Here is a 24,063-nt window from a genome sequence, read left to right on the forward strand (position 1 = left end):
AATAATGAGAATCATTGATTGGCTGCCTTTTGCATGTCCCTCACTGGGAATCGAGCCCATAACCCGGGCATGTGCCCTGACTGGGAATCGAACCCATGACCCCTTGGTTCCTGGGTCAATGATCACCCGCTGAGCCACACTCTTTATTTATTGATATTAGAGAGAGAGGAAGGTGGGAGGGGGGAGAGAGAAACATCAGTGTGTTGTGCACTTATTTATGCACTCATTGGTTGATTCTTGTATGTGCCCTGACTGGGGATCCAACCTGTAACTTTGCTCTAATCAACTGAGCTACCTACCCCAGCCAGGGCTTGGTGGTAATTTTTGATGAGGAAAAAGATAATTTTTTTCCTTTATTTTCTTAGTCATATAATTAATGCCTTTTTTTTTTTTTAATTTGGTAGGTTCGAGGATATAAAACATTTCTTCGTTTATTTCCTCATGAAGTAGCTGACGTGCAGCCTGTTTTAGACATGTTTACAAACCAGAATCCTAAGGACCATGAAGTGAGTGTCCCTCTCCTTCTCCCTTCATGTTCTCTCCTCTCCCTCCCCTCTCTTCCCTTATTTGCTCCGCCCCTGCTCTGGCACCGTCATCTGCCTGTCTCTCTACGTTTTACCTTACTATGCTGTTTAGTGTCACTCTTGTATTCTTTTGGCTTTCTCTTTTTTTACGTTTCTTTAAATTATCTTTTTTTAAAAAAAATAATTCCTTTTATAAAGAAAATACGCTTACACAGTGTGGTGATAACCCTCTTACCACCCACTTTTCTTTAACTTGAAATATCCCCATGTGGAAAGCATTATGCTCAGTGAAGTGCAGTCTTCCTCCGGATGGGTCACCTAGCATACCTGTAATTCCCCAGCACCGAGTGGTGACCATACGTGGGAAGTGTCCCCCACGGAAGGTATGGAGACTAGAACCCGTGGTTTCTATGGGGGCTGGTCTTGTAGGTATTTGCTGAGCATGGACTGCAGCCTCAGGCTCCCAGAGGAAAGCAGGTGTTCAGCATAACCCTCATGGTCTGTGCAGTCAGTCTGGGCCTAGACTCTAGGCACAGTGAGTCACCCTTGTCAGTGCGGGCATGGTGGGAACTCTAATGAAATCCAGGCCCCCTGATGGGCATGGTGGCTGCCCTGGATGCGAGCCTTTCTGAGGAGAGCAGCCAGGCCTGCGGAGGGAGCACTCTTGTGCCTGTCGCATTCAGAAGAGCCCACAGTTACAACCACGGCTTGAAGGTCTTAGTGCGAATGTGCCCCATTTCTGTTGACGTCTTGGGTGAGCCTTTCCCGCTCTCCTCTGCTTTTTTATTTATTTATTTAAACATTTTATTTTTTAGGTATAGCAAAGGTGGAGATTTATTGAAGATCAAGCTCAGACTCCCAAGTGGGGAGGGAAACGAGTCCCCTTATTTAAGCATTTTAATATATTTTATTGATTTTTTACAGAGAGGAAGAGAGAGGGATAGTTAGAAACATTAATCAGCTGCTTCTTGCACACCTCCTACTAGGGATGTGCCCGCAACCCAGGTACATGCCCTTGACCGGAATCGAACCCGGGACCTTTCAGTCCGCAGGCCGACGCTCTATCCGCTGAGCCAAACCCGTTGGGGCATCCTCTGCTTCTTTTTTTCTCTTAATATATTTAGAAAAAATTTTTAAATTGATTTCAGAGAGAGAAAGGGAGAGGGAGAGAGGGTTAGAAACCTCATTGATGAGAATCATCAATCGACTGCCTCACCACCTACCAGGGATTGAACCCACAACCCAGGCACGTGCCCTGACCGGGAATTGAACCCTGACCTCCTGGTTCCTAGGTCGACGCTCAACCACTGAGCCAGGCCGGGCTCCTCTGCTTCTTGCAGAGAAGGTGATTCCAGGGCCAAGGTGGAGTCTTGCTTCACTGACTGCTGACATTCTGGGCACTTGTCTCTGATGGGAAGTTGAGAATTTTTTCTCATCGTCTGTTTCTATGTGCTTTCTACTTTCTCAAAAGGCTGATTGCATGCTGAAGCGTGCCAGTGAGGAAAAGCTGTCATACTGATGTGTGATGATTTTCCTTTGTCCACTTTGCTGTTTGTTTGGTCTGCTGTGGTAGCCACGTCTGTATGAAGAGGGTGTGTGTGGTGTGGTGGGGTATAGGGAAGTCAGGGGAGGAGCTAGCGATGGCCGGAACCCCAGACTCAAGTCAGTGGTGTTTGAGGGGCCTGGAGTGGGCACTGAGGGCAGGGAGGGTGCCAGGTTTGTGGTCGGGGCGTGTGGGTGACCTCCCTCCTTTATCCAGAATCGTTTTATTTTGGTTGAACTCCTTAGACTTGGGAGACCCGCTACATGCTTCTACTGTGGCTCTCCATGACCTGCCTGATCCCTTTCGATTTTACACGCCTCGATGGGAACCTTCACACCCAACCAGGGCAAACACGGATGTCCATAACCGACCGTATTCTCCAAATAGCACAGGTGAGTGTGGTTGTACTAGTAATTACCAATAGTTAGTGCTCTTTTGTGCTCATGCTGTCCTGATATTAGAGTTTAATTAGGTACACTCTTGACACTTCTATATTTCTGCAGTTGCTGTTACTATTTTTCAGAGGTAAAATTTCATTACTTATTTGGAAATTGTGGTAATTCATATAGAGGTCAGGATGAATTGTTTTAGCAAATTTCATTTCTTTATAGATATTGCAAATACTCTAAGCATAATAATGACATATAAGAGGTCTCAGGTGGCAATGTAAGGTAAAATAAAGGTCTATTTAAATTTAAATCTTAATGTCATATTGATAATACATGATCATTGTAGAAAAACTAGAAAATAGAGAAGCATCAAAAATAATACAGTCTCAAATTCTAGTGCCAGGAGATAACACTTGTATATAGTCCTCAAACATCTGATGTAAATATTGTGCATGTAGATGTAGATTATTATATTATTTATCTACTGCTGTTTAAAGACTTACCCTAAACTTGAGTAGTTTAACACGTGTGTCATCTCAGATTCAGTGGATCAGGATTCTGGGCGTGGCTGCTCCACCTTCTGCTTGGAGGTCTCCCCTGGTTGCAGCCAGGCCCCTGGGCGGGTACGCTTCCGAGCTCTCCTGGTTGGTGGCAGAAATCAGACCCTCAGGGCCTTAATTCTTCGTTGGCGGCTCCTTACCGCATGGCCCCCCAAAGGGGCAGCTTACTCTGTCAAAGCCAGCAAGGCCGGGCTCCGCTGGCCAGACGCAGCCACAGTGACGGGCTACTGTCTCGGGGTGATGTCCACCTCCACCTCTCCCCACACATTCTGTTGGTTTGAAGCAAATAGTGTGTTTAACCATCTGGGAGGGATTACACAGGGTGCACGTGCCCGCCGACGGGACCGGGGTCACCTTACAGCCTGCCAGCCATGCTTTCATACCAAGCATTCATTGAGCGCCATTGTGTGCAGACACTGCTGATCGCTTTTCATGTATTAACTCATTTAATCCTTAACGAGTCAGCTCACTGTTTTAATCATTTTGCTGAGGAGACATAGGCATAAAGATAAGTAACTCAGCTGGTTCATTTTCTCACAAATGGATCCACCTTCGAACCCAGGCAGCTTGGCCCTGGAGCCCGTGCTTTTTACGGCGCCCTCACTGCCCGCTTCAGCAGGGCCTTGGCAGCGCATCCCAAATGTCTCACGTCCGATGTCGCCTCATAGTCTTTCAGGAACAAGGTGCTCCCCTGCACCCAGTTTTAAAGCACCCTCACAGATGGACTCTGTTTCTAGGTGGCTCGGTCACAGTAGGCGGCGGTGAGCACCTGGGGTCCCTGTGTGCTGTGTCCTCGGCGGGATTGCCGGATGAGGGCGGTGCATTGCTAACCATTTGGCACCCTGTGCGGTTGTTCTCCAGAAAGCCTGCCTCAGGGAAAAGCTCTTTTAAGAGTGTTATTTGGAAAAAAGTTAGTTGAGATGAGAATTGGAAACCTCTGAAGGCGGGCCGCCTAAGAAAAGCTAGGGGCCCTCCTGTTTGCATGAGGCCCCCTAACTGTCCTGATACTTACTGCTCTAGGGCCCCAAGTGTTCTCTGTGGACACTGATTGTTACCGTGGTAACACACACGGTTCATCTTTCTGCCGTTTTTGCAGATGTCTTTGTAGGGCCATGACACACACCGTGTGTGGTTTGGCGCTCGCCTGAGGTGAGCACAGCACTCGACAGCTGCAGCTTTAGTTCAGGCTCAGAGGTTTGTGCAGGCTTGGCATTTGGCCTCTGTCTGTGAGCTTCATGCATTGGGCTCTCGGGAAGCTCCTGAGTGCAGGACTGGCCGGCTGAGCAGCCTCCTGAGATTTATTCTGTGTGTAATGGCACCTCTTCTTTTTGCTTTCTTGTAGTCCTACTTGGTTGTCAGTGACAAGGCCCGAGACGCGGCTGCTGTCCTCGTGTCCAAGTAAGTGCCCGATTGCCTTCCTGTGGCCCTGTTGGTGGATGTGTGACTGCTGCCTTCTGAGGGGTTTATCTTACACTACAGGCCCAGTGCACGAAATTCGAGCACGGGTAGGGTCCCTGGGCCTGGCTGGTGATCAGGGCCGATGAGGCTCCCCACCTTCCCGCCTCCTCCTTCCCTCGCCACCTGGCACCACCACAGCGTGGTTCCCCGCCTCCTGGCCTCCCCGCTTCCTCCGCTTCCTCCTTCCCTTGCTCCCTCAGTGCCCTGCCTCCACTGCCCATCGCCCTCCATGTTCTGCGCTGCCCCCTCGTGGTCAGCACATGTCATAGCAAGTGATCCAACTCCCGATCTGCCAGTTGAACTCCCAAGGGGACACTTTGCATATCAGCCTTTTATTAGATAGGACCGGATGCCGTGTTACCTATGTGTCTGTGCTGTCCACTGGGTTGACGGGCCTGGGGAGGGGTTTCTGTCTCTTTCTTTGAGGGAGCATCAGCTCTGGGTGTGGGAGATCTGTGAACCTCATGACCACTGACAGTGCCAGTTAGGGGCTCACACAGGTCATCTGATGCTGGGTTAGGGTCTCACAGGTCACCTGTTACGAGCTAGGAGCTCATTGGTCACCTGACAGTGGGCTGGGGATCACAGGTTATCAGATCCTGGGTCAGGACGTACAGGTCACCCAAGTGTGGGTTAGTGGCTTACAGAAGTCTTGAGACTGGGTTATGGGTTCAAGGAGGCCACCTGATAGGCCCAGCAACTGAGCAAAGGGCAGATTTAGAATAGGTATAGCCGTTATACCTGGGCATGAGCTCACTTTTGGGGTGGTGGCAGTTAGACGCGCCTTTGAAAGTCACTCAGAAAGCATTTTACTGCAGCTCATGCGCTGTGATTGGGTCATTGTGGCTTGGGATAAAAATCCCCAATCACCTAGGTCAGTCATGGTGAACCTTCTGAGCTCGGCGTGTCAGCATTTTGAAAAACCCTAACTTAACTCTGGTGCCGTGTCACATATAGAAATTTTTTGATCTTTGCAACCATAGTAAAACAAAGATTTATATTTTCGATATTTATTTTATATATTTAAATGCCATTTAACAAAGAGAAATCAACCAAAAAAATGAGTGCGCGTGTCATAGGTTCGCCATCACTGATGGGTTAACTAAACAGTGGTCCAGGCCTCAGACAGGTAGGATGGCTCTGTCTGATGGGCTGGGTAAGCCGACGCAGGCGGTGGGCCCACTGCGTGCAGAAGCTGACATGAGGATGGAAAGACGCCGTTTTTCTAAATTAATCTTTTGTATGACATGGTGTAAAATGTGTGTGGAGAGAAAATACATTAGAAAACTTGGCTTTTTTGGGTTTCCTCTACATTCGTGAACGTTGGAAATTGGCTCTAAAAACATGTGGATATTCTGATTGGGAAATGGGCCACACCTCATTCAGGGATTCCGGGTCACCTTATGCAGCCATGGCCTCCTTGCACAAAGTGGGAAGTGAAACACTTAACTCAGAGGGCACTTAGGGGCATGGGGAGAGAGATTTGTGAAGGCACTTGCTGAACCACAGAACGTAAGAAGCCTGAACGAAAAAAGCCGATTTTAGGAGTGAGCTGCCTGAGACGCTTGCCAGATTGAGGCCCCACGGCTTGGACAAGGACTGAAAGGCAGCATATTGATTTCTGATTGTAGAAGTGATCGCGTGTGTTTCGGAAAATAGAGAAGAGCCCAAAGCACAAAATAGAACTCACATGTACTTCCGTCTCCCTGAGATGGAACTGCTTGTGTCCTCTGTCCTGCCACTGTGTGTGGGCGCTGTCTGCGGGCGTGTTGGTGCCCACGCGTGGAGGAGGTTCAGCACCTGCTTCTTGTCGCAGGCTTCACCTACCTGCTTTGTGGCCTGACTCCTGTGGGGGTTCTTGGTGCGTTGTCTTCTTCACAGCGTGAGCTTCCTACGGGTGTGGGTGGGCTCTTCACCCTAGGTGGTCGGTGGCCTTTTACTTTCTCCTTTGGACGAAAGTTTTACTTTTAATATCAAAACGGTGCCCTGGCTGGTGTGATTCAGTTGGTTGAGCGTCATCCCGTGTACGATGGGTCACCGGTTCAGTTCCCAGTCAGGGCACATGCCGGGTTGCAGGTTCGATCTGTGGTTGGGGTGAGTGTGGGAGGCAGCCGATTGATGTTCTGCTCTCACATCAGTGTCTCTCTCTCTCTCTCTCTCTCTTTCTCCCTCTCTCTTGAAAACACACACACAATAAAAACATAAAAAAATGTCAAAACAGTAATTTTCCCCTTATTTTAGTTATTTTTACTTTTAAGCTTGAAGTCTTATTAACACATTTTATAAGTAGTCATTTATGGTTTTTTACATTTTTGTTGTTTAATGTACAATTACTAACCCATGTGGAATTTCTTCTGGTACACGGTTATACGATAGATCTTTCCCCTCACAGGTAACTTAGTTGTTGTAGCACAGTTTTGTGAATATTTCACTTTTCCATACATTTCTTTAAAAACACACAGTGAGTTTGAGCCTTAGCCGCCGTCTGATTGCGCGCCTTGCACTCGCTGCCAGCTGCCTTCCTGCCTCGCCCAGCTGGTTCTCGCCCCCACCTCCGCCTGCTGAGCTCGCCCCCACCCCACTCAGACAGTCTGAGGTCAAGAGCGGCGGCCCCGAGGATGCCTCAGCCGCCATGGTCTTCAGCACCTTCTGCTGAGAGTGGCACTGGCATTGCTGCCATGTCCGTCATGCGGCCAGAGCTGATCATGAAGTCCACCGTCCCGTGGTCATGGCTGGCATCATTGCCATCTGTGGCCTGGTGGTGGCAGTCCTTATTGCCAACTCCCTGAATGAAGGCATCAGTCTCTATAGGACTTTCCTCCCACTGGGCGCTGGCCTGAGTGTGGGCCGCAGTGGGCTGGCAGCTGGCTTTGCCATTGGCACTGTGGGGGACACCGGCGTGTGGGGCACTGCCCAGCAGCCCCAACTATTTGTGGACATGATCTTGATCCTCATTTTTGCAGAGGTGCTGGGTCTCTACGGTCTCATCGTCACCCTCATCCTCTCCACAAAGTAGCTCCTCTCTAAGCCCACCAGCCACAGGATGTGCTGTAAAGACCACTCCCTCCTCATTCCAGAATGAACAGCCTGACACACATACATGGGCAGCTGCCCCCACTCTCCCCAAGTAGTTGGTCTTTTTAAAAAAAATACATATTTTATTGATTTTTTACAGAGAGGAAGGGAGAGGGAAAGGGATAGAGAGTTAGAAACATCGATGAGAGAGAAGCATCAATTCAGCTGCCTCCTGCACACGCCCTCTGGGGATGTGCCCACAACCAAGGTACATGCCCTTGACTGGAATCGAACCTGGACCCTTCAGTCCGCAGGCCGACGCTCTACCCACTGAGCCAAACCAGTTAGGGCCCAAGTAGTTGGTCTTGTAAATGCACAATAGTGCCATCCAGGTCCCGTGACCAGTGAGGATGGTGGCTTCTGGCCACGCCCACCCGTTTACCTGCCGTAGAGTGCTGTGTATAGGGATGAATTTGAGTTGTCATTTTCACTGTATGTTTATTTATAAAGATTTGACCTGTTTGCACATCTGTGGAGCAGCCCTCCTGTCTCCCAGGCATAATAATCTTCAGAGTGTTGCTTTGTGGGGTTACTGTGTGCTCTGAGATTGTTTTGTGTGGAACCACTGTCCTCCAGCCCTGCCAGGCCCAGAGCCACGTCCAATAAAATTCTCGGATGTGAAAAACAAACAGACAAACAAACGAAAAACCACAGTAAGTTCTTACACAGAATAGGGTCTGTCACCTACCAGCTTCTTGAGTTATCAGCGTGTGGTCATGGTGCCCACGATGGTCCGGGGTGGCTGTCTGTCCCACGGACGCTTTGCCGAGGTACCCTTTGTTCCTCTGCTACGTCCAGTTCTGTAGTTAAGGTTTTGCTGATAATCGCTCTAGTGCTCTTCTGGGGCTTATCTCTAAGATACCCGCACGTGTTGGCTGAGCTCAGTGTGTGAGCAGGGGGGGCTGTGATATCACTTCTAAAAGGGAAGGAAGTAGAAGATTCAGAGATCTTTGTGTAGAAGAATCTGTTTCTATAAATGTGTATTTTTATCTGTGGGGTAGATATCTTTCCCATTTTTGTTTATCTGTGTCTTTGGGACCTCTCCTGTAAACATATTCCTTTTAAAAAATAGTTTAGATTTTTAGAGAGAGAGAGGAAGGGAAGGGAGAGAGAAACACTGATGTGAGAAGGCAAACTTGATTGGTTGCTTCCTGCAAGCCCCCTACCAGGTATCAAGCCTGAACCCCAAGCATGTGCTTCCGTGTCGCTAGGGCCAGCCATCCCTCCGTGTGTTCTGTGGGACTCCCGAGGGGAGTGTGAGCTCCTGACAGAGGCCTCCTTCTGACGTTCTCTGGTCACATGTCCCTGGACTTCTTGGAGGCTGCACTGTCTCCCACCCTCCCCTTACTCAGCTGTTTTCTTCACGTTATTTGCTTGTTTCCTATGTTTCTGCCCCCAGACTGCTAGCTCCCCTAGGAGGCAGGGGCTCAGCCTGAGCCACTGAGTCAGAGAGCTGGGATTGGCGTGTGGACGGGCTGGGGAGGAATAGAGTTCTTGGTGTGGGAGCTGGAGGATGGCTGCCAGCCCAGACCAGGTGTACAGAGGGTGGGGGAGAGCCAGCACACCCATCTGAGTGCGGAGGGTGTCGAGCTGAGCAGCTGTGGGCCATGGACACCAGCTGGAGCTCTTGTCATGGGGAAGGGAGACCACGGCAGATGCAGGGAGAGACCTGCGGGGCCTGCTGCTGGGCCAGGCCTTGCGTGTGGGGCCACGGCATTCGTGGAGGAGGGAGGGCTGAGGAGTGGACACTGATGGGGCCCAGGGCAGCCATGGGGGTAGGCAAAGGTAGTCTCGTGGGGAATGGGGCCTCGGGATGAGTGGAGGCCAGTGGGGAGGAGCCGGGGGTGGTGGGGATTGCGCGGGACTTCGGAGAGGTCTGGGGGCGGGGCGGGGAGTCGCTACCTGAGGACCACAGTTGGGGAAGTGTCTTCATTTCGTAGATTGGGGTGTTGGTGAGTTCTCCTAGGTTGGGCCTGGGTTGAGCCGCTACCTGCCTGTGTTCCCTTCTGGCAGGTTTATCACACGGCCCGATGTCAAACAGAAGATGGCGGATTTCCTGGACTGGAGCCTGTGCACTTTGGCCCGCTCCTCCTTCCAGACCATCGAGGGCGTCATCACCATGGACGGGATGCTGCAGGCCCTGGTAAACACTGCCCTGGGGGAGGGGGTCAGTGGTCAGCTGTGGAGCTGCCCAACGGGGACGAGTTCTGTTGACCTGACTCCATTCTGGAGTGGCTGGAACATAGGAAGGTATTCAGTCCTGACAGGACAGTGAACCGAGTGCCTTTTTTGCTGCTTTGGGCTGGACCTTCAGGCTGCCCAGGGCTGGCCATGGGTTGTCAGCGAGGGCTTTCTGCTCCAGTGGAGATGGGCCGCGTCAGCCTGCATGTTGCCGCCAGGGGGCAGTGGTGCCCAAGGAGCTGCCGCGAGCGGGCCGGTGGGCGGGCTGACAGGGGCGTGTCCTTCTGGGGTTTCCCCGCTGTAAGGGAGGATAATTATTGGAACGGCTCTAATGAAATCAGGCAGGTGATTTAAAACTTGGTTTTTGCAGATACTCAGGTTAGGGTGTTTGTAACAACTGGGTTAAACACAGAGCCTGTATCCACCCTTTCCTGGCCGTCCTGCTTCTAACTAACGAGGAAGGATCTAGTTTAAGTTCCATAGAAGAGGGGCTGCCCATGCCATGAAGCTCTCTGTCGGGCTGGCTCCGCCCGCCCCCGAGGGAGTGGACAGCCTCGGCAGCGCTTGTGTGCTCCACCTCCTGCTCTAATTGCAGTGGGGTGATGTGGGTCCTGCCCTTGTCTGTGAGGCTGTAGAGGCCGACGGCCCACTTTCAGGAGAACAGGACACTTTGGACTGTGTTTAAATGGAGGTGTTTGGACCCGTGACTCAGTGTGATGTCATGATCTTGGGTGTTGTTGGCTGTTGCAGGTTCTGATGAGGTGTAGGAGGCCAGGAGGGCTGGTGGAAAGTGGGGCGATGGTGTAATAACCCAGGCAGTGGGCATGGGAGGTGGGAGGTAAGCTGGTGATGGCTGGCCTGCCACGGGCCCCTCGCCAGGAAAGCCCTTTCTCCCCAACGCTCTGGGCACCGAGGGAGTTGACCGCTTGGTCTCTCAGAAATGTTCTCGGCACCTGTTCTTTTCTTTCATGTTACCATTGTCTTCAGGAGGGATTGCCATTCAAATGATGAGAATATTTGAGACATTTAAAAAGAAAATCTGGCCCAGCCAGCATGGCTCAGTGGTTGAGCACCGAGCTATGAACCAGGAGGTCATGGTTTGATTCCTGGTCAGGGCACAGGCCCAGGTTGTGGGCTCGGTCCTAAGTGTGGGTCATGCAGGAGGCAGCCGATCCATGGTTCTCTCTCATCATTGATGTTTCTACCTCTCTCTCCCTCTCCCTCTCCCTTCCTCTCTGAAATTAATTAAAAAAAAAAAAAAAGGAAAATCTGGAAAAATAAAACATTTCCAGAATTCCTGTTGCAGGAATGTGTTTTTCATGCTTTTGTCCATTCTACGAGTAGATGTATGCTCTATTTCAACTTTAAAGAAACTGTTGTGGTGATGGTAGAGCCACTGAACTATACATCTAATTCCAGAACATTCTCATCACCCCTAAAGGAAACTCCACACCCATCAGCAGTCTCCCCCAGCCTTGCCTCAGCCCCCCCGAGGTTCGTTTATTCTGGACGCCTCACAAGCGGAAGCACACGCTGCACCCTTGGGGTCTGGCTCCTCTCAGCTGATGTGATGCTGCCAGGCCCTCCACACGGTGCCCTCAGGCTTCGTCCCTGTTCCTGCCCGGATAACAGTCCGCTTCTGGGCATCTTGGCTCTGTGGTTGTGGCGAATGCTGACCTGAACTTGAGTATGTACGTGTTTGAGCATGTATATTCGTTTTCTTGGGTAGGTAACAATAGTTTTCTAAAAACAATGTAATAACCTAAATGTTTTTGTTCACGAGGCCTTTCAGATTTTGTCTGCACATGTGTCGTATGGATGAACACGGGTGTTCTTGGGCGGATACACTGCCTGTGTCACAGGCAGCTCTCATTCCAGCCGCATTGGGGGGTGGTAGTGGTTAGGATTTTACTGGGATTTTCTGTTTAATTGCTGTGATGGAAGTTGGCCAGGGGGAGGCTCTCCTGGGAGGACGCCCAGTGTGGAGTGCAGGGAGGGGTGGTGCAGGTCATGGCGTGTGCCCACTGGACCATTGTGGCGTGGATCCTGGGGCAATGCATTTATGTTGGAGATAATTCTGGTGAAGGAGGGTGGATGGGGTTGAGAGGGTTTATTTGAAGGTTTGGGTATAAGTGGAGTCCTAATTTTTTTGCATGAGTCACATTAAGAAGTGTTAGGTCATGGAAAAACCATGGAAGGTCTGACAAAGTGTAGCCTGTCAGTCAATCCACTGCGGCCTGCAGGGGAGTGTGGCACCGCCCTAGGCACCTGCAGGCAGGGAGGCAGGTTCCCTGTGCCAGGCAGTGGGGGTGGGGGTGGGGGACCTGTGTGCTCAGCCCCCGTGAGAATGCCCCAATGGCTTCCTCGTCCCTGGCTCCGGCTTTATTTTATCCACCTGATCATTAGTGTAGGTTCGGTGAAAAGGTGAACTTGTGACAAGTACTGTGAAAACTCGGAGTGGAGCTTTATTTCCCTTGAAGCATATTCCTTGGCTCGAGAAGGTCCTGGGGCCACTCTGTCCACTTCTGCAGTTGCTTTGTCCACAGGTTTCTTTTTTCTCACATTTTTGTTGATCATCAAGAGTGTTTCCCCATTTTCTGTTTTTTTAAATTCCCAAATGGCAGGCCTGGGCATTAAACAGCAATACCAAGCCTGCTTCCAGCTCTGGGAGGGCTGGCGTTCTCCCCATGGCCCCCCAGCCAGGCGTGGGGAGTGCGCTTTGTTTGGCTCTCGGAGCTCCGTACTTAGGCGCAGGGAAGTCCTCTGTTTCCTGTCCCTGAGGAATAAAAGGACGTCCTCAAGGCTTACAGAAGCTCAGCCTTCTGCCCCCACCCCGTGTGGCAAAGGATGAGGAAGGTGTGCCCCCTCCCCAGGCAGGGCACTGGGTGGCGTGTGGGCCGCACCTCGGCAATCTGAGAGGCGAGCTGCTGGAGAGAGTGAGCAATTGCCTGACGCAGCCGTGGAGTTCCTGGGAAGTGAACGCATGAAACTGCCGGAAGCAGTGGCTGCAGGGCAGGCACATCCCCTTGGGGAAGTCTAGGGTCTTTCTGGGTTGTGTCCTGTTTCCTTTTCTTTAATTGAAGGAGCAATTTGGTCTAATTGCTGTTGCTGCCACCCGGGCATGAGGAAGCCACGCCGAGCGCAGAGCTCTCCGGGCGAGAGAGCGGTTTCGCCATGAGCTCGTCAGACCTGAACCGCAGAGGCCGGGCGTCTGCTGTGCATGATGAAACTCGCAGGCTGTTGTGCTTCAGGATTTCAGCTGCTCCCTTTGATGCACTTGGCTTCGTTTGTATCCACCTGTTCATTAGTGTGGGTTAGGCGAAACAGGTGAACTCGTAACAAGTACCATCGAAACTAGGAGTTAACTTGTATTTCCCTTGAAGCACATGCCTCTTGCAGCGATGATTTTTAACTCCTGTGGGAGGGAAACAAGTGTTTGGCAACCTGATTGCACTGCAAGGCCCTTTGCTCCAGCTTTTAAAGCACCTTCGGTTTAGTCCCGATCGAAACGTTAGGTTAATGCCAGCTGAGGAAATTCGAGGGAGGAAAACAAACGTTAAAACTGAGAATGGCTGTCACTTGGCTCTGCCGTGGCCAGGCTCACTCGGTGGAGGTGCTGCCATCTCGGCTTGCACTGCTGATGGGAGATTCTGTCTGCATCCTGCAAGGGCTGGGAGGGAGCGGGAACGCCTACTGCCAAAGCCAGGGTCTTCCCAGGCGAAGTGCTGCTGCCGCCATCTGGGGCCGCAGACTGCTCTCCTGTTCGCTAGCTGTTAGGATTGCGTCTCCCCTTCACAAGAGTTTGTTTATCATTGACAAGAGGCTACCTCTTGTTAAAGGGGAAACAGTAGCAAACAACCACATAGAAAGCCTGGTGAGCAACAGGCCGAGAGCACCTGCAGCCGCCCCAGTGCACTGAGGGGCAGTGCCATCGCCTCTGCCCAGGTGGGAGCAGCTGCCCCAGAGCCTGGACCGCCCAGCTCCAGCCTCCAGTGGCTCTGCCCTGGGCACTCAGCTGCCCCGAGGAGTCTGATGTAAGTGGGCCAGTCTGGAGCCTGGAGACTCTGTAGCAACACCAGTGACCCCAGGCAGAGGTGAGGGCCTTGCTCCACACCCACCTGTAGAAGAGAAATAACAAACCTCTTAGCTCAGAGGGTGGTGTGAAGGCTAATTACTGTCTGTCGGTTCTTTGAAGATAAAAAGAAGAAAACAGTTCTCATGGGGCTTTGATTCCTTTTAGTGTTCCTTGGAGAATAGCACGCAGTGGTTTCCTTTAAGGTTCAGTTTGGCCAGAGGACCAATTGTCCAAATTGGGCTTCTTTGTCACAGCACTAGCCCGGGGCAGGGTTCTGGGTGAAGGAGAATGTGCTGAGAACCATTTGAATATTTGCAAATGTAGAATTTGGGTGAAAGGAGGTATCCTCAGTTTCCTCGTGGGATTAAAGACGCAGAGCAGCCAGCTCTGACTCTATTTTAATTTTATGTAACTCAGCATTCTTCGTGGAGCAGGCAGCACGGGGGTGGCATGAGTCTTGTTGAAACCTGTGTGCTGTGGGGCACGCCTTTAATTCACTGGCAGGCTGGGTTTGTACACCTGCTGTGTACTGAGGCTACGTGTCCTGCTGGACAGGTGTCTGCTCACAGGCAGCCTGGCCGGGCCCAGGCTTGGAGGGCAAGGGGCCTCTCTGATGGGGGAGCACATACCTCTATGTGCTCCTGGTGGCTGGTGTCCCCTGTTCCTGGCCCAGGGCCTCCTCTGCAGGCCCTGGGGGCGCCATGCCGCTTCCACCAGCCTGCGGCTGCCTTTTTAAGGGCATGGTTCCTGCTGACCTCCCCCGACCCTAATGCAGGTGTCCCTCAGGCCCTGTCCGTGGGCCGCTGACGTTCCTCCCGATTCACCCTTGACCCTCAGTTCTTTGTTTCTTCCCTTGGTCCTGTGCACCTCTGCTTCACACCCATGTGTTCAGAGTTGTTTGCTTTCTGTCTTCTCCCTCCTCCCCAGCCCTGCCACAAACCAGGATGCTGGGTCCCGGCTGTGCTGGGGTGGGCTGGGCTGGGCTGTGCGGTGAGGCTCTCCCTTCCTTTCCAGGCTTGGTGCCCACTGGCTGCCCCACGGCTCTGTGCTCTCTGTCCAGTGTCAGTCTGCTGCTATTTCTTGGGGAGGCGTTGTGGGGCCCTTTGAGATGCCCCTCACTTTCATTTTTTTAAGTCAGCAGAGCTCCAGGCTGCAGTGGGTGGTAGTGGAAGGTTCTCTCCTGGAACAGCTGGAGGGGCCTCGGGCGGGAGTGCTGGGATCCTGTGTAAAGTGCTTTGGCTGTTAGTAAAGGACAAGGCCCCAGTTCAGCCTTGCTGCCCTGCTGGGAAGGTGTGGCCCTGGGTGGGCCCTTCCCACAGGTGAGGGCCATGGGCCATGCCTGAAAAGGCGTCCAGCCTGGAGCTGGTTGCTGTGGGTGCTGACGGTCCTTCCTGTTTGTTTCATCCTCTTTGTGTGTCACAACTGTCACACCAGGGCATGGTGCCACCGCTCAGCTTTGGGGTGAGACACAGGAGACTCAGGAGCCCATCTGCCCAAGCTCTGTCCTGTCTGCTTTGAGCTCTTCCTGAGGGACCAGGGGCAGGGCAGTCAGGTGCCCAGCGCGGTCCAGTGTGCACGCCTCACAGGAGAACTCACGGGCGCCATGAGTTATGTGCTGTGGGCCCTTTCTCCCTGGGCCTGGGGTGGAGCTGCTTTTCTTGGCCTTGACTTGATGGTGCTTCAGGGAACCTCGGACCAGCATCTCCTGCTTGGCAGCTGGATGGACCTGCTCCTGAGCCGCTGACACTGTGATTCACCCGCCGGGCGAACATGCCCCGGGGAGGGGAAGCGGGAGGGTAGCAATCAAAAGGGGTGGTTGTTTAGAATGATCACCAGGAAACTCATGCTGTTTGCACCTGAACTGTGCTGGTTTCTAAACACAACAGGTGTGCGGGCATTTCTCAGCTGTGTGGTGCTGCTGCGTCCTCTCGCAGCCCTTGGCCTCTGGCGGGCATGCTTTCTGCAGGCGGCTCAGTCTGGTGCCTTCTGTCCGACCGCTTCCTCCTGGTGCTAGGCTCACAGTCTCGGAGCACGCTCGGGGGAAGGGTAGTGATGATGGCCCCATTTTTAGGTGAAAAACACCCACCAACAAAAACAAAGTCCTTGTCCTAATTGATTTTTGTTCCTCCTTTTCCATCCTTTCTGCCCTCCTGGTCTGTTCATGTCAGGAATTTGGCAAATAAAGAACGTTTAGCTCTGGGTGGGTGGCTGGCTCAGTTGGTTTGAGCGTCATTCTGTACACCAAAAAAAAAAAAAAAAAAAAAAAAAAAGCGGGTTCGATTCCTGGTCAGGGCACGTTCAGGAAGCAACAGATCAATCAATGTTTCTCACATCAATCTCTCCCCCCCCCCTTTCTTTCTCGCCCTTCCCCCCCTCTCAAAATCAATAAAAACATATCGGTTGAGGATTAAAAGAGAGACAGAAAGTTCACCTGTGAGAGCGTTTTGCATTTCAGAGCATTTAAGATTCTTGCTTAGTGAGTGAGACCAGAGGTGCTTTAGCAGGAGTCAGTGCTGTCAGTTCTCCCCTAACCATCGGGCATCTGCCCGTCCTTCCCTGCACACTTTCCGTCCTACTTCAGGCCTCTCGTGAGCTTTCCTGGAAAGACCTCACATTTAGTTTCATCCCCTTCCACGTGCCCTCCTTACTGCGCAGTGTCAGTCTGCCCAATTAGAATGTAATGGTGTCACTGTGTCCAGGATTAGGCAGTAGCCCCCTTGCCTGCAGGGTGACATTTCAGTCCCTCACATGGTCCCTAAGTAGGGAATTCATTATGTCACCCCCCAAGCCTGTGGTTTAAAACAGCAGCCGTTGTGTGTGTGGATTCTGTGGAAAGGCTGGTAGGCCTGGGCCCCGGGGGTATCTTGTCTCTGCTCCCGATGCCAGAGGCCTTTATTGACTGAGAATGGGTGAGACGTCAGACACAAGTCCTTGGGTCCTACCTCTGTGTGAGACATTGGACCTCAGCTTGTGTCCTTGGGTGCCTTTATGCACAGGTGCTCGTAGAAGCTAGTGAGGCGCCTTCCTCTCCTCCTGGTAACCTCAGTGCGGGCAGTCCCGCTGAAGCCCCCGTCAGTGACCGCACCCTGTGGACGATGCCCTTGCGGAGGCTTTCTCCTCCGTCTGTAACTCCTCCTCTCATCAGTTCAGAAACTGCTCTCTTGCTTTTCGGTGGTGAGCGGCCAGAGGAGAAATTATGGAAGGAGCAGAGGATTGTCTTGATTTTTTTTAACTTTGTAAATGAATCTGCAACATTTTAATAGAACTTCTTTTTTTCTTAGGCACAAATATTTAAGCATGGAAAACGTGATGACTGTTTACCCTACGGTAAGGCTCATTTCTAAGAGGGTGTGTTTGCCACGGGAGTTTATCTGTTTAACGTGTTCTTTGCAGGTGCAGAAATCGGTCACATGCTGTAGCAGGGCACTGTCCTGGTTTGCAGTCTTTTGCTTTGTGTGTGGGGGCCGCTGGGGGGATGAGGTGGACCTCGGGGGGATAAGCTGACTTTTGGGCTTTTTCCAGGAGGTCAGGGCTCCTGACGCTGGGTCTGGATTCCAATGACTTGGCTCACTTCCTGGGGTCCCAGTCACAGCTGTGTTCTTCCTGTAGCTATGGCCACATCTTTTGTGCTTTTTCTTCATTCTCTTAATTTTATATAGAGCTTCAATTTATAAAAATAAGGCTGCAGAGAGGTGTGCTACCTGGTCGCAGAGGGATTTCTGTGTTTTAGAAGATAGAGGAATCAGATTTGACTAGTAGAGTCTGTTTTCTAAAAGGAGTTTTCATTATGGACACTTTGTAGTCCGAGAGAATGATGGTCCAGGGAACCCACGTTCCCATCGAGGCTTCAGACTGCTGCTCCTCCCCCTCCCCCTGCTGCCTCTGCATCTGTGTCCCTGACAGAGACTCTTTCAAAGACACGACCTGGTATCAGGATCACACCTGAGAGAATGAGCAGTGATTGCCCAACATCGTCACATGTTGTCTGTCCTCCGTGGACTTGTGTACACAGAGCAGGGTCTGTTTTCAGTCAGGCATTCACCCGGTGGGGCTGCACACTGGGCCTTTCAGGAAATTACTCGGACGCTGTTACAACTTGTCTTGAAACTCTGCTCTCCTCGTCTCTCACATGCGATGCCATTCCAATCACCGTCGTGGCCTCAGCTTCCCCCGAGGTCCACCGCATTCCCCCCAGCGGCCCTGGCAGCATTTCCCTGCCCGTGGAGACCTCCCGGCAGGCAGCCTCACCCCTGCTGCTGTGACCACTCATGCCTGATGCTGGCTCCCCTGTAAAACAACAGCAAACAGCAGCGACCCCAGAGTCGTGTGCGTCATGTTTGTCGTCTGTAGCGGAGGCTGTTCTCCACGGAGAAGAGCGCCTCCTCCCTCCCTCTGAGCTGCTACTTCACCGGAGAAAGCTGAGCAGGTTCACTCTCGCTGCACTTGGTCAATGACGTGGACGCAGGGTCTTCAGGACACGGGCTCGGGTTCATTGTGAACTGAGGCCATCGCTGCCTTCGGGGGTCCTGCGGCATCGTCTGTGGTTTAAATGCTGTAGACGTCCAACACAGATGTTGCACATTGGAAGTGGGTGGGTAAAATCCTTCCACCAAACTGAGTCGCGTGTGCTGTTGTTTGCAGCTGCCACTGTTCTCAAGTGCCTGGACGGCTGCAGGATCCCTGACAGCAACCAGACTCTGCTCCGGAAACTCAGGGTGAAGCTGGTGCAGCGGCTGGGCCTGACCTTCCTGAAACCCAGGGTGGCGAAGTGGAGGTTGGTAGGCCAAGGCGTGCCCGTGTGTGTGTCCTGAGCGTCACGTGGCGGGGCCCCTGTTCTGTGTTCTTGGTGGCGGTGGTGAAGTAGACTGACTGGTAGAGTGTCCTCTGCTTTCATTTCTTCTCGAGTGTTTCTGATTTTGAAAGGAACAGCCAAGTGAAGAGATGCGCAGGGCAGGTGTGGGACGGGTGGCACTTCCATGCCTCACCAGGTGTCACCTCCCAGCACCACCTCCTGTTCACCAACCCGGAAGCTTTCCAAACCCCATTCTTTTGGGTTTTTATGGAGGCCCCATTACACAGACGTAATTGATTAGATCATTAGCCAATGGGGCGTGATTCAACCTCCAGTCCCTTTCCCTTCCTAACCCTCCAAACCACGTGGTTGGTTCCCCTGGCAACCAGCCCCCTTCCTTAGGGGCTTTCTAAAAACCACTTCATTAACATAACGAAAGACAGCTTAATCCAGAGATGGACAAAAACCCAACACAGAGGGCAGGGCAAAAGTAGGTTTACAGTCCTGGCTGGTGTTGCTTAGTAGGTTGAGCATGGGTCCATGCACCACAAGGCTGCTGGTTCAATTCCTGGTCAGGGCACATGTCAGGGTTGGGGGCTCCATCCCCAATAGGCTGTGTGCACGAGGCAGCCGGTTGGTATTTCTCTTTCACCTCAATCTTTCTCTTTCTCAAATAAAAAACATAAAAAATATGGTACATCTCCACAGTGGAATACTATGCCGCTATAAAAAAGAAGGAACTTTTACCATTTGCAACAGCATGGATGGAACTGGAGAGCATTATGCTATGTGAAATAAGCCAGTCGGAGAAAGATAAGTATCACATGATCCCACGCATATGTGGGATATAATGATCAACATAATTTGATGAACAAGAATAGATCCGGAGACAAATGGTAGGGGAGGAGGGGGTTAGAGAGCAGCCAGAGCACTGTGTGAATGCATATTGGCATATCCAGTGGACACAGGCACTGAGGCGCTGGGGGCTTGCCTGGGGTGGGAATGGGGGGGAGAGTCAATTGGGGAAAAAGAAGACAAATGTAAAACTTCAGACATTAAAAAAAATTTTTAAAAAAAAGAGAGAAAGGAACACACATAAAACACATAAAAAATAGGTTTACAGTTAACATGGAAAAGAATTCAAAAGTTGCCCTAGCTGGTTTGGCTCAGTGGATAAAGCGTCGGCCTGCTGACTGAAGGGTCCCAGGTTCGATTCCCGTCGAGGGCATGTACCTTGGTTGCGGGCACATCCCAGTGGGAGATGTGCAGGAGGCGGCTGATTGATGTTTCTCTCTCATCGATGTTTCAAACTCTATCCCTCTCCCTTCCTCTCTGTAAAAAATCAATAAACTATATTAAAAAAACAAAAAAAAAACCCCCCCACACAAAAAAACAAAAGTTAACAAAAGACAGCTGTTTCACATACCCACAGCTGTAAACCTACTTTTTCCCACCCTGTATATTTATTATAAATCACAGTATGACAGCTGAGTAACAGAGAACCTAAGACTGAGCAGCTTAAACATTGCCTTTTGAATATCACCGTTTCTGCAGGTCAGGCGTCTGGGTGTAGCTTTGCTGAGCCATCTTGTCTGGGGCTCTCGCAAGACTTCTTGAAGATGGAGATGGACCGCTGCCATCTCCACGCTCGGGCAGGCGCGCTCCTCCCCCAGTTTTCTCCCAGGGGCCTCTCTCAAGGCAGCTGTTAGATCGGGAGGGTCAGCGGGACACAGGCCAGAGTCTTCATGGCTCATCTCAGAGCCATGTCCCCACAAAAGCCAGTCACTGGGTCCGGGGGACCCCAGGGAGGGGATTGTGTGACTGTTTGGAGGTGGGCCACCCAGAAAGCTGCCTGCTAAGGTGGAAACCGAGATCCAGAAAGAGCCTTATTCAAGGCCGCAGTTGAGTGTCGGAGCTGGTGTTCGAGTCCTGGGTTCTGGAGTTGACCTAAGGCTGCAGCCCCCAGCATTCGTCTGTAACTTGACTTGGGCACTCTCAATGCTCCAGGCCTGTCCCAGCCACCCTCGAGGCAGGTCCTGCGTGCTTGCCACCTTCCAGAAGGAAAGGCCCTGGTCCGAGTGCCTGGTGCACATCCTCTCATCCGTCATTGTTGCGGCCCTCTGTGTTGGGCATTTTATAGGTGGGGAAACTGAGGCAGCAAGAGAGTCAAGAGCTGGGCAGAATCATACAGCTGAACCAGCCTGTGCTCGCGGGAGATGGTGCCAGTGGCCTCTGCTGGCTGGGGAGGAGGCTGGTGGGTGGCAGACAGAATCTACAGGCTCCCTGTGCTGAAGGACAGTGTCTGGGTGAGGGCAGTGGACTGGCTGGAGCGCCGGGGTGATGTGGGGCTGGGAGGTGGGATGTGTGGCCAGGGGCTGCCCCTGTGAGTGAGGATGAGGCCTGCGGGCGGTTCCAAGGCCGCCCGGCTGCCTTTCCACCTGCAGACGTGACGGCCGGCACTGAGGACTCTGAGTCTTTGGGAGTTTGGGTCTGATTCTGTGGCTACGGTTAGTCATCTTTTCCTGGTGGTCTCGGTGCAGATCCCAAGTGACACTCAGTTGTCGATTTCCATTGTCAAGATTGTTTGCTCGGCTCTGAGCTATGACAGTGGGCCTAAGGTCAAGTGTGGTCCCTGCAGGTACCAGCGTGGCTGCCGCTCCTTGGCTGCTAACCTGCAGGCCAGCACCCAGAGCCGGAGGGAGGCCCGGACGCCTGTCGAGACTCCTGACAGCCAGGAGGGCTATGATGTCCCCGAGGAGGTGGAGAGCGTCATAGGTGTGTGGCCTGCAGCCGGGGCGGCCGTCTGGGTGGGTGGGAGGCGAGGCGTGGCCCCACTTGCTCCCTGCAGCGCTTTGGTGGAGGCTCTGAGGTCAGTCTGTTGGCTGCACCCCCACTTGCCCATTGGGGCCATTGTCACATGACCTTCTTTGTGTCCATTGAGCAGGTGGCTTGCAGTCCAGCCCCACCCCATGGGAACCTCCATACCCGTGGCTGTTGGGGTCCTGGACCGTGAGATTCTCCCACTATTGCCTTCATTTCCCCCTCACTCCCAGTGTACCTCAGACTCCCAGGCCTCACCTGGAGCTCCGAGCTCAACTTCCTTGGCCCCAGCCGCCCACTCCCACCTCACAGAGCTCTCCACCGGCCCCACTCTCACCCCAGGTGGCAGTTCCTGCTGAACACGGGGCAGAGTCATCACCAAAGCCTGCTTCCCCACCCGGCCTCATGGTCAGGCCCACACGCAGGGCCCGCCTCTGCCGACTCCTGGTCAGTCCCTGGCTCTCACCGATGGGCTCCTACTCTGGCATTCACTGCCCCAGGCTCCCTGTGCTGAAGGACAGTGTCTCCCCGCCTCCCCGATCGCACCCCCAGGTCCCAGACTGCCCGTCACAGAGACCTCGTCCGCCAGCACAGGCTCCTCCTCCTCCGTGGCAGGCCTTCCCTGGGGCCCTCCGTCAAGGCTTCCGCCCACTGGGCTTGCAAGGCCCTTCCCGCGAGGGCTCTGACACCATCCCAACTTCCTTCCGTCCGGCCTTCGCATGGCTTTTCCTAAAGTCGGGCCCGTCCTCAAGACCCTGTCCCCGTATGGCTCCTGTGTGTTTCTGGGGGCCTTGCTCACTGGCTCGGGTCACTGTTGACTCTGGCTTTCCTGGTGCTTTGTGCCTGGGGCTGCTCAGGTGAATGTGCTTCAGGCACAATGGCAAAAGTTGGCTTCAAATGGTTAGAACAGAGAAGGAAATGCGCTTTTCTTGTCATTAGAATTAACACAGCTCCCTCCATGGTGCTCTCAGTGGAGTGAGGGCTGGGTGCCCGAGGCTGGGAGGCGAGGCAGTGACTCAGGTGCTCACGACCGTCCTCCCTGTCTTCTGTAGAGCAGCTGCTGGTCGGGCTGAAGGACAAGGACACGGTCGTGCGGTGGTCTGCGGCCAAAGGGTAGGTGACGCCATCTCGCTGAGCGCTGGGTGTAGGGGCTGGCGGCTTGTGGACGAGACCCCTCACCCAATTCAGCACTTCCTGTGGAGTCTGGGAACTGGGGTTTTTCTAATTTACATTTGTTGTTTTATGTCCTCGTTTTAAAGATAATCACTGAGGTTGACTTGAGGCTCCTGTATTTCCTTGTTTTTTTGGTCTAGAATGGGCAGAATTGGTATATGCCAGTGTGCCTGTCCCACCCGCCAGCGTTCCCCCCCCACAGACACTCGAGGCCCCATTTAATCCGGGGCCCACAGGATGGGGCAGGCCGGCATCTTCTGTTACGCCTACACAGAAGGCGCCGCCCAGCAGGGCCAGGCCTCCCACAAGGCAGAATCTACCATGGGGTGAGGGCACTGGGGGTACCAAGTACACAGTAGCGGTGAAGACGTCCATGAGCCCTCTGTTGTGGAGAAACATAAAATGGAGTGAGGATGTTGGGGGGGAGGGGTTCCCCCGGGCTTCGGTGCTGATCATCCAGATACACGAGCACTCAGGCTGCAGGGGGCACAGGGCAACCTCTGAGTCCAAAGTCACGTCCGGTTGGACTGGAATGGGCTGGCGGTGAGGGGCCTTCCTGGGGAGCTTGGCCAGGACCTGGCCTGGCAGGGCCTATGCAGGGATGCTGGTCCCACATCAGGTAGCCTGACGGGAGCCTATGGTTGGCGCCCACTGTGGAAGTGGGGCCTCCCGCCAGGCGGGAGGGTCTGCAGGTGCTGGGTGCTGCGTGCCCACCCTTTGCATCCTTCCTTAGAGGCGCACAGAGGTGTGTTTGTGGCAGCCTCGTGGAGTCCTGTGGGGCAGGTGACTGGAGTGCAGTGTGTGCCTCTGGCTTTGGGTCAGCCTCTGCTTCCCCTTCTCTGGAGGGGGACGTGGCTGGATGGCTCCTGGCCTGGCGTGTGCCCCCACGGTGGCTGGCGGTGCTGATGGACGCCCGGCCCTTCTCTTCCAGAATTGGCAGGGTGGCTGGCAGGCTTCCCCAGGAGCTGGCGGATGACGTGGTGGGGTCGGTGCTGGACTGTTTCAGGTACGTGCGGGGCGGGGGTGGGGAGGGGAGCGGGAGGTGCGCTTCTGGCGGGAAGTGGTGGCTTTTCTCTCCGACCTTTTGCATTTTCTTTAATTGAGCTTCTTGTCAGAGCCCCCGAGTTATGTGGTTTTTTTCTGTTTGAAGTGAATTTGAGAACTCACGGTATTTCTGATATATTTTATCAGCTTAGGTTTCGTTACATTTCGTAAACCTTAAGGAAAAAAGTCAGTCTTGAACATACATACATAGGTATTCTTAGAGAGAACCTGTGGTCTGCACTGTCCCAGGGAGCATTCGTGATGATGGAATGTTCTGGATCTGCCTCTAGGGCAGCCACGAGCCACCTGTGACTATTGCGACTTATAAAAAGAGGCTGGTATCACTGAGGTCTGGATTGTAAGTTTTTAATTTTGCCAGATTTCAATGTCAACAGCCACACGTGGTGGTGGTTGTGTTGCACCTGTCCC

General features: G+C 52.8%; 1 protein-coding gene across 2 annotated transcripts in view; it reads left to right on the top strand.

Annotated features, from left to right (window-relative positions):
* TBCD (tubulin folding cofactor D) overlaps window positions 1–24,063 on the top strand; it is a 99,262-nt gene that overhangs the window by 5,044 nt on the left and 70,155 nt on the right. For both annotated transcript variants that reach the window (XM_059671621.1, XM_059671622.1), the window contains exons 4-12: window positions 405–506; window positions 2,313–2,459; window positions 4,359–4,414; window positions 9,563–9,692; window positions 17,087–17,132; window positions 18,447–18,579; window positions 21,236–21,372; window positions 22,470–22,530; window positions 23,522–23,596. In XM_059671621.1, the coding sequence (XP_059527604.1) occupies window positions 405–506; window positions 2,313–2,459; window positions 4,359–4,414; window positions 9,563–9,692; window positions 17,087–17,132; window positions 18,447–18,579; window positions 21,236–21,372; window positions 22,470–22,530; window positions 23,522–23,596 (887 nt within the window). The remainder of the gene's footprint in view (window positions 1–404; window positions 507–2,312; window positions 2,460–4,358; window positions 4,415–9,562; window positions 9,693–17,086; window positions 17,133–18,446; window positions 18,580–21,235; window positions 21,373–22,469; window positions 22,531–23,521; window positions 23,597–24,063) is intronic.

The sequence above is a fragment of the Myotis daubentonii genome, chromosome 16 (assembly GCF_963259705.1).
Source record: "Myotis daubentonii chromosome 16, mMyoDau2.1, whole genome shotgun sequence".
In the NCBI taxonomy this organism is placed as follows: domain Eukaryota; kingdom Metazoa; phylum Chordata; class Mammalia; order Chiroptera; family Vespertilionidae; genus Myotis; species Myotis daubentonii.